Source organism: Microtus oregoni, unplaced genomic scaffold (assembly GCF_018167655.1).
Source record: "Microtus oregoni isolate MIOR12 unplaced genomic scaffold, Mior012 000015F_ref0000493, whole genome shotgun sequence".
Lineage (NCBI taxonomy): Eukaryota > Metazoa > Chordata > Mammalia > Rodentia > Cricetidae > Microtus > Microtus oregoni.
Window position 1 is genome coordinate 18,362,975 of NW_024543074.1, and position 9,774 is coordinate 18,372,748.

The 9,774-nt window shown below is 52.6% G+C and overlaps 1 protein-coding gene across 2 annotated transcripts; it reads right to left on the reverse strand.

Annotated features, from left to right (window-relative positions):
* Positions 1 to 506: 506 nt before the first annotated feature.
* Positions 507 to 4,377, reverse strand: Cdk5r1 (cyclin dependent kinase 5 regulatory subunit 1). 2 transcript variants are annotated; one of them, XM_041665013.1, is made up of 2 exons: positions 3,313 to 4,377; positions 509 to 3,143 (listed from the first exon to the last, which is right to left on the reverse strand). In XM_041665013.1, exons 1-2 carry the CDS (start codon positions 4,230 to 4,232, stop codon positions 3,068 to 3,070), a joined length of 996 nt encoding a protein of 331 aa, XP_041520947.1. In that variant the 5' UTR covers positions 4,233 to 4,377; the 3' UTR covers positions 509 to 3,067. The 2 variants fall into 2 exon arrangements, with proteins under 2 accessions (XP_041520948.1, XP_041520947.1); XM_041665014.1 differs by having other exon boundaries at positions 507 to 4,233.
* Positions 4,378 to 9,774: the final 5,397 nt, after the last annotated feature.

Genomic DNA, 9,774 nt, shown 5'->3' on the forward strand with positions numbered 1-9,774 from the left:
CAGGCCTCGCTTCCCTCTTCCTAAGGCTGAAAGGCAGACAGGACACAGAAGCTGAGGCAGTGGCACAACTGGGAGACCCAGGACCAGATTCCTCTGAAGCTAAACTGTTGGGTCACCAGGACTCCTGTCCACCCCTGCTGACTTTTGGGCAGTGGACACTGAGCAAGGTGGGCCTAGGGGAAGATGGGAGCAGCAGCCTTGGCACCAAGACTCAACATACAGTCTAAGTCCAGATGCCTAAGCAGGACTGAGGTGGCCAACACTGACCGGGCCATGCCTAAACGTGGCTGGCCTTCTGTGGCTTGAGCTGCCTGCCATGTGACCCCACAAAGGAAGCCCCCAGGAAGAACCTGCCCAGCACCTAAGCCAATGCTGGCTTGCCCCAGTGCTGCTTTCTAAATCGCGGAAATCTGCTCCCTCCCTCTCCCTAACTGTCCCTTCTGCCTGCACAAACCTATACATACACAGCCATGCACTAAAGGTGCCCCTAACAAGTGCCCAGATGGCGGGGCCACAAAGAGACGGATGTAATGGATGGTCAGTGCATTTTATTGAATCAGCACAGTACAAAAATAAATAAAAATAAGGGAAGGGGAATTAAATTACAGCCAAACTGAGCTTCATGACTCTTGTCAGATTATAAACCACACATACTCAAACACGCTACACATACATACAGAATGAGACAAATATAAATTAACAGTGTCCACAGTTTGGTCAAAAAAATAGCTACAGAGAAATTTCACTAAAAAAAAAAAAAACCATACATCACGTGTGTGTAATTAGCAGTATCAGATGTACAGCTATGGGTAATTCTAGGACGGGATGGCACGTTTTCTCTTCATTGCAAGTCCAACACTGCTGGAAGAAAACTAAATTCTAATAACTGCATGGAAAGAATATAATATCAGCCCTGCAGGGCTGTAAGAAAAAGAGAAGAATCCAGTCCTGAACTCGGCTTCTGTGGCTTGTCCTCGGCACGGCGTGATTCCCACAGCCATCTGCTCTAAGGTTATTTTTCTTAAGACACAGAGCGCTCCTGGTCTGCATGCACGGAACCACTGTAAAAGCGACGAAGAATAAAGGGAGTTTTTGTAGATTTTTTTTCACATTTTCCTTTTTTTTTTTCTTTTCTATTTTGCGTGTGTTTGTTCTAAAAGTGTCTTCATAGCAGCATGTCAGATGGGTTCATTGCTCGAACACTCAAGTCTATCAGTTGTTCCTTTACACAGTACTGATGGCCAGTGCAAGGGGAACACAAGGGCTTCACAATCAACTAGGGAGTTCTTTCCTTAGTCGCCAACCACTTCTGAAATATGCACCTCCTCAAAAATTTAAAAAAAAAAAACAAACAACTTTTTTTTTTTTAAGTACAAAGAGAAGGAAACAGTCAATAGAGCTGGAATCTGTGATTGCAGCTCAGTGAACAGCTCCAGACCGGCTTCAGCAGTTGGGCGGGCTACAAACACAAACCCCTCCTCCTTAGACTGGACACCTGAAGCTCCTCTTCCACTACACCAGTGGCCAACTGTGCAAAGTTGCTCTCCGCACAGGTAATCGTGGCAGCGGAATCTGAAGACAGATCCCGCGTGAAGTCAGACCAGAGAGGCTGCAGCTAGGCTCGGGCTCCGCAAGCCTTGCAGGGCTCCCCAGCTCCGCAGCAGATCATGAGGGCCCAGGATTCGCTCTCTAGGAATCTGGCTGAGGGACTGGAAAAAGGCTCTCTAGTCCCAGCGGGTCAGGTCCTCTTCCCCACCTCTGCGAACTGGTTAGCTGAAAGGCTCTGCTCCAGGCCTCTTTAGGGGAGACCTCTGTTTCACAGCTTTCTCTTTGTGACTTTTCTGTAGCGCTTGTGTGGAAGTTGGCAGCCACCTAGAACCTAATCCTACGTAAGATAACCTCTGCCTTCCTCACTGTAGCCCCCACACCCATTCCTGGGGAGCAGGACAGGAAGAGGAGACTCCCCGCTAGCATCTTCACATTGCTCTTTGTTCCCCAAAGCTGGAGAGAGGGCCATGCAGGAAGGCTCGCTCCCTTCTCCTGGACCGCTTCCAAACCCCCAAGCCACCAGTCTGGGAAAATTAGAAAGAAAAACCAGTAAAGTCCACAGAGTGTGTTTTGCAGCTGCCAGGGATAGGTGGGCACCACACCCGAGCAGCTGGAAGTGTTCAGCTGGACAGTCACCAAGCTTCCCGAGCAGTCAGGAGTCACAGGCGAATCTTGCAATTGTCTCCAGGACGCAGCTGTCTCACTAGGTTGCACAGAGCGAAGCTTCATCTCTGGGAGAAACCGAACTGCCTGGAGACAGCTTTAAGCTACCAAGGGGTAGGGGTGGGATACACCATTGCCACGGTAACCCCTGCCAACTGATCTCACCTTCCCCCAGCTTTGTAGGAAAATATGTTCACCAGCAAGAGGCCGTGGCACTTAAGTGGGCAGGCACCAACCTGATCTCAGGCATGGATGCCCACCTGCCCAGAAGGCAACGTTGCTCATGGGTACCTGCCACTGTCCTGGCTTTCGCACAGAGTGACTGAGCTGCGTTAGTCAAATGAAAAACTCACTCGGGAAAGGGGCTGCCCCTAGCTTCACCTTACCCCCTTAGCTGGGACCCAAAATGAGAGAGGAATCTACTAAGCAAACCACCTCATTTACCGACACTAAGGTGGGAGCCGGGAGCATAGACAAAAGGACAGGGCAGGGAGCTCCATCCATCCTGCCAGCAAAGAAAAGCCCTTCGCCCAAAAGCAAAGCAGCAAAACAGGGCAGAGCACGGTCAACAGTCATGGACAATCTTTGCAACAGACCCACTTCCAGGCTCCTGTGCTGATGGCCCAGGGCAGTGGAGAGCTCGCCTCACTGAGAACCTCCTGGAACCTGAGTGGGGACAGCTGGCTCCAGGAGCCTTTGGGAGAAAGAAACAGTCGCCAGAAAAGGGTCACTTCCTCCTGGGCCACAGCTCCCATCATGGGACAGTGGGAAAGCCTCATCTACTCTGGACCCCGCACGGGTACAGGCGACACGGGCAAGTCAGTCCCTTGAATCCCCAGAGAGAGCGCTCAGCAGCCTAGGTGGCTTTAAATGCATCTTCTGGGTTTGCACAAGGTTCATGAGTTCGAAAGTCCCCAGAGTTCTCGAAAGGTCTGGGGAAGAAAAAAAAAGAGAAAAAAAAAAAAAAACAAGGAGAGAACATGGGAAGAGGCCCTTGGTGGCTTTGCTAGACACATACTGTACACAAATTGATTCGTTTAGTAATAAATTTTTAAAAACGAATAGAATCCTTGAGCCGGGATACCGGCCACAGGGGCTCACCGATCGAGCCCCAGGAGGAGCCGCTTCTTGTCCTCCTGGCCACTCTCGTTCTTCAAGTCGGAGAACACCTGTGTGAAGTAGTGTGGGTCGGCATTGATCTGCAGCATCTTGGAGCTCATGAGGTTGATAACTGAGAGGCAACGGTCCCAAAAGGCTTCCTTGCAGCTCTCCACTAGGAAGGGCTTGAGCGGGTAGGAGATTTCATTGCCCATGTAGGAATAGGAGAGGTACAGGCAGGTCAGCAGGACAGCCTGGAGCTCGTGGTCCGAGCCCACCTCGGAGGAGATAACATCCCTGCAGAGCATGTAGAGGAAGACCACGTTGGCCGGGGTGATGAAACCCTGGTCCTGCCAGCCCTGCAGAAGCAGCGAGCGGTCCACGCTGCGCAGCCAGAGCACCGGGTCCGTGGGGGACAAGTGCTTCAGGCGGTAGCACCGGCGGCAGAGAAACTCGCCCAGGCAGCGTAGCAGCTCACTAGTGGAAGCCTGGACGATGACCCGTTTGGGTGTCCCTGCAGAGGTGATGGCAGGGTGCGGGGCCTTCTTGACGGAAGAGGAGACCCCAGTCTGGGAGCCCGAAAGCTGGCTGGCTGGGGGTGCGGGCGGCTGGGCCGGCGGGGGCTGGGCGAATGTGGACAGGTTGGCGCACGACAGCGACTTCTTCAGGTTCTCATTGTTGAGGTGCGCGATGTTGCTCTGGTAGCTGCTGTTGGGCTGCGCCTTCTTGGAGTTCTTCTTCTTGGCTGACACTGCCACGATCCTCTTCCAAGGCAGCACCGAGATGATGGAGTGCCGCTTCAGGTTCTTGTCCTTGGCGTTCTTGCTGTTCTGCACGGCCGTGTAGTGGCCCACCGTGGCCGCGCCATCCTCAAACAGCGTGGCCTTCCGATAGCTGGGGGACAGGGACAGCACTGTGCCCATGGTGCCACTGCGCGCCCGGCGGGGGCCGGCGCCCCTGCGCGCCCAGCCTGCCGGCCTGAGGGAAGAAACGCCTTACCGAGCCTGAAGCGGCCGCAGGGAGAAAGAAGGCGCTCCCAGGACGCGACGCGTGTAGCCCTGCGGATCTGCGTGGAAAACAAGATGGTTCTCAGCCCCGGGAGGGGCTCAGCGCCGCGCCCCTCCGCCCGCACCTCCGAGGCCCGAACCCCCGGGCCGCGGCCCCGCCGAGCCCCAGCCCGCGCTTCCACTGCGGCACCGGCCGAGCACCGCAACGGCCACCGCCGCAGGACTCCGACCCGGCCGCGCGCACGGCCCCGGTCCGCGCAGGCTTACCCGCAGGCAGGCTCCCGCGGCAGGCGCAGCCGCTGCGTCCCAGGCCCTCCGCAATGCGCGCCGCGGCCCCGGGGCTCGGCGCGGCTCGGCGCGGCGGCGGCTCGCAGCTTCTGTCCAAGGTTCTGCAGACGCCGCGGCCCCGCCCCCGCCCGGCCCCCGCCAGCGTCTCCGCCGCGCGCTCGCCCGCCCCGCCCCGCCCCGGCGCGCGCCTCGCAGGCTGCCTCTCCGGGTCGCGCGCGCCGCCGCACTCCCGTTCGGTCTCGCCGCCAGGTCGCGGCCACTCGAGTTCTCGGCTCGAGCGGCGCACGGTGGCGCCTCTAGTGGGCGCGCTCCATGCGGGCGGCGGGAACGCGCGGCGCCGGATCCCCGCTTCGAAGCCGCCCGCGCCGCACGGCACAGCCCGGCTTCGTGAATCCCGGCGCCGCGCAGCGGAGCTCGCCGGGCGGACGGGCGGGCGGGGCGAAGGGCGGACCCCGCCCAGACACGTGCTGCCTTTGTTCCCGCCGCGGCCCCCGCAGCTGAGGCCGCGGGCCTTGTGAAGAGTGGCCCCGCGCAGGGCAAGGGAGAGCCGCTGTCCTCTAAGGCTCAGAACCTCGGGCCAGCCTCTGATTTGCCCGTTTTGAAGCTTGATGGCAGTAAAATTGCGGAATATTCTGGTTCTGATCATCGACGCACAGCTCCCAAACACTCCATATCCTTCACAAAGGCGACTGCCGGTTTACTAGCCATTCATTTTGGACTGATTCTGGAGACTCAAACTAGCAAGCAAGCCACAAACCGTCTCTTAACTCGGACCTAGAGAATTCCTGACAACACCTGCAACAGCTGAGCCAACTACCCAAAACAGGAATCTTGTTGAGTCATTAGGCACAGTACTTCCAGGTTAGAAAGCGCCAGTTTCTTTATGTACCCAGAGAGTTCTCCGTTACAAAGTTTAGGGGCCTTGGCGACCAGAATAGAAAATGCATCGAAATGTACAAAAAAAAAAAAAAACACGTTTTCCAGGACCTGTCAAACACCAGGAAGGCTAGCTTAGCTTGTGTGCCCTTCATCACAACGTTCCTCGATGAGCAGAATCTTAGCCGGTATTCTATTGCTAGAACACAACACCCAACACTGGATAATCTATAATGTGGCGCGGGGCGGTGGTGACACACACCTTTAATCCCAGCACTCAGGAGATAGAGACAGGCGGATTTCTGTGAGTTTGTGGCCAGCCTGGTCTACTGAGCGAGTTACAGGTCAGGCTCCAAAACTACAGAGAAACCCTGTCTCGAAAAACAAAAGCAAAACAAAATTAATGTGTTAACTCACAATTCTGGAGTCCAGTCCAGAACCAGAGGTAGAACTTTCCTTGACAAGAGAGCTTTGAGGCTTCAACTCACATGGGCAAGGGGGAGAGCTAACAAGTACTTGTGGGATTGATGGCAAGTGCCATCAATTGGTTATCTAACAACTCACACTAGCAGGAGCTTACTTAACCCCTTCATGCATCGAAGCGACGCTGACTTAAGACCTTTCCTTGTAGCCAGCGACTGGCAGTCTTCCTGCTTTTATTAACTGCTGGAACTGAGGCATGAGCCACACCAGCTCTGACGACCCGGCTCAACACTGACACGGAGATCAAGTCTCATGGCTCAGAGTGTCAACAATCCTAACTGCTCTTGAAAATCAGGAGTTGCCTTGGCCCTTCATTGTCAAGTGGGTTTAAGTCATCTGCCCATGGTCTTTCAGCCCCCCTGACCCAATGCCTCTTCCTGGAAAGGAAACCCTGAAAGTCAGCCTCTGTTCCTCCAGCCCCAGGGGGAGAGACCCAGCTTCTCAGCTGGCTTCATTGTTTATGTTCTTTCAAATTATAGGATTGAGCAAAAGTTAAATGTGTTCTACTTTGATGGAGGAAGGTCATTGGTTAAATAAAAAGAAACTGCTTGGCCCTCATTGGTTAGAAGATAGGTGGGAGGAGTAAACAGAACAGAACGCTGGGAGGAAGAGGAAGTGAGCTCAGACTCCACAGCTCTCCTCTCGGGAGCAGACGCCTCAGAGAGATGCAGACGCCTCAGAGAGATGCCATGCTCCCAGCTCCCAGGCAGATGCACGCGATGAAGCTCCGACCCAGGATGGACATAGGCTAGAATCTTCCCGGTAAGCGCACCTAGGGGCGCTACACAGATGATTAGAAATGGGCTAAATTAATATGTGAGAATTAGCCTAGAAGAGGCTAGATAGAAATGGGCCAAGCAGTAATTAAATGAATACAGTTTGTGTGTTGTTATTTCGGGCATAAGCTAGCCAAGCAGGCGGCCGGGGTGCTGGGAACGCAGCCCCGCCGTTCCTATTACTACACTACTTCCCTAAATAGACACACATCTCTGAAGGCTGCAATCCACCCATTAGAAAAACCTGGGCCTGCTATAGCCTGCAACTGAATTCCAGCTCTTACAGTTGATCCTGGAGTTGATGGGCCTTTTCCAGCATGGCTGTACACATGTTCTCTTGTCTTCTGTCCAGCCAGTCCTTCAAACCCTCTGTGTGAACTACTCCAGCCTCCTCACATTGCCAGGGGCAAAGTCATGTTGGTAGCAGAACAGAACAGGACAATTCTATCAACCTCCATGCTGAGGGACAAGGTTGTTAGGCGCCCTACCACCTAGGTGATACCTGAGAAGCTCTTCAAAGTCTATCAGTCAGGGTTCCGGAGGGTAACAGAACTCCCAACAACAGCCAGCTATTGGACAGAAAGTCCAAGAATCCAGAAGCTGCTCAGTTCAAGAGGCTAGATGTCTCAGCTGGTCTTCAGCAAAGGCAGGAATCCTGAAGTAGGCCCTAATGCCAGTGAAGGAATGGCCTTGCTAGCAAGGACAGAGCAAGCAGGCAAAAAGCAAAAGCTTCCTTCTCCCACTCCAGCAGTAGGTGTGTCCCTCCTCCTGAGACCCAGATTACAGGCGTGTATCTTCACACCTCAAGACCCAGACAAAAAGTGGATCTTTCCACATCAAATTGAAGCAAAATAGTGTGCGCTCCAGATTTGCATTCTCGTTAAATCCAGATGTAGTCAACCTTGAATAGCCTTCACACGGGGCACCAGTCAAGTCCACCTCTGCCTTCCCCCACCCAGCTCCCTCACTGTTCCAACAGGGAAGCAAGGAAGAAAGGGCAACAATCTGCCCAACATGGTAGAATCTAGAGCCCAGAAGGCAGAGCAAGCTGAACGCTGCAGGATGTTTTCCTCCCAGTATTCAGATAGCTCAGGGAAGATGTCTAGTTTTCACTATCAACCAGCCTACTTTCCCTAAAGCCTATCTAGCTACCTTGCAAGGTGGGGTGCCCATGCAATAGCTCAGTAGAGATCTTTTGTACACTTACCACTTCCATACTGGCCCAAGAACAGAAGGCCAAAGGAGCAACTAGCTACATGGTACAGAAAGGATTCCAACCAAGAGCTTCAGAATGCTGGTTCTTGAGGAAGTCTTCCTGTGAGGGCATAGAGCAGCATCTAGTGGCTCTTCTGAGCAACACAGATTATGTAACCAGCACACAGCAAGGCACAAGAGCAGACCTCTTGGCTGTCACAGTCAAAGCAGTCTCATTAATGCACAACAAAGTCCCAATACATTGAAGGCGAGTGCCTAAAAGGAGCCCTCAGCTAGACAGCCCAGAACCAGGCCAATCAATGGCCAGACCTTGGGAGTGGGGAGGAAGCTAGGCTAGCTATGTGAGACCTGGAAGGAGAAACCGTGGCACATCCCATGACGGTCTAGTGCAGCACAGTCCAACAGAGGTTACCTGAGAGCCATATTGACCAGCCACATGGGTAATGCGCTATTTTCTAGGAACATTAATAAAGAACAGTTGGGTGGTGGTGGTCCACACCTTCAATCCCAGGAGGCAAAGGCAGATGGATCTGAGTTCGAAGTCAGCCTGGTCTATAGAGCTAGTTCCAGGACAGTTAGAAAAACCCTATCTTGAAAACCCAAAACCAAAAAAAAAAAAAAAAAAAAGGGAATTTTAATAACGTATGTTTTATTTAACCCAATATGCCCCAAAAATTCCAGTGGCATACATAAAAATTAGTAAGTTGCTTAACACTTCTTTCACACCAAGCCTGTAAAGGATGGTCTGTGGTTAGTCTGAACTAGCATCACTTCAAGGCCTAATGTCACACGGCTAGCAGCTCTGCCTGACTACACTTCTTGCATCATCACACTAAGGGCTACTGTTCTGAGCTGCTTAGGGTTTAGGTCTAAGAGACCCTCCTTACCCTGCTCCAGCTCCACATCACATCCCTATGCAGAGTTTTAAAGTCCTTTATAGAAACTAAACTTTCTAGAAGTAAAATTATACAAAGAAACACATCTACACCTGAGAACTGCTAAACTGGGAGGGGTTTGTCAGTCCCCCAGGGGCCCTAGGCCCTCAGAATCCCCCTACTCTTGGGGTCTAAAGGCAGTATGAAAATAGCCGCTATTTAAGATTCCAAAGTAGGGGGCTGGAGAGATGGCTCAGAGGTTAAGAGCATTGCCTGCTCTTAGAAAGGTCCTGAGTTCAATTCCCAGCAACCACATGGTGGCTCACAACCATCTGTAATGAGGTCTGGTGCCCTCCTCTGGTCTGCACCGCAGACAGAATATTGTATACATAATAAATAAATAAATATTTTTAAAAAAAAAGCGCACACTGGCTATTCTTCCAGAGGTCCTGATTCAATTCCCAGCAACCATTTGGTGGCTCATAACAATCTGTAATGATATCTGGTGCCCTCTTCTGGTGTGCAGGCAAACATGCAGATAGAATACTGCATACATAATAAATAAATTTTTTTTAAAAAAAAAGAAGATTCCAAAGTCACTGAAATGAGACTGGCCATGGAGACACTGGCTCCTGCACTACTTCATCAGAACCTAGCATCCTATTGCCTCCCATGGACAAGGAGATAAGGAGACAGGCTTGGTGACTACTGTCCAAGCCCACATGTCCTCGCTGGTCCTCCTGCCCCAAAAGACACCTGAGCTCCATTTTTGACTTCACTCCTTACAGGTCAGCTTTCCTGCCAAGGTTTCCAAATATGGACTCCCAGCATGGTTATAAGACTCCCATTAGGCAATGAAGTGACAGAGCTCTGGCCAAGCCAGAAGGGGCTACATGGAACGCTTGAACTTTCTTGGAAACCCACCAGCACTCAAGAAAAGACACC

What these genes read in the sequence shown, in the direction of transcription:
- Cdk5r1 (XM_041665013.1), bottom strand. Translation starts at nt 4,232, where the DNA reads ATGGGCACAGTGCTGTCCCTGTCCCCCAGCTATCGGAAGGCCACGCTG. An exon ending in CTCCTCCTGGGGCTCGATCG is followed by an intron (nt 3,144 to 3,312) that starts GTGAGCCCCTGT and finishes TTTCTTCCCCAG; the next exon opens with ACCTTTCGAGAACTCTGGGG.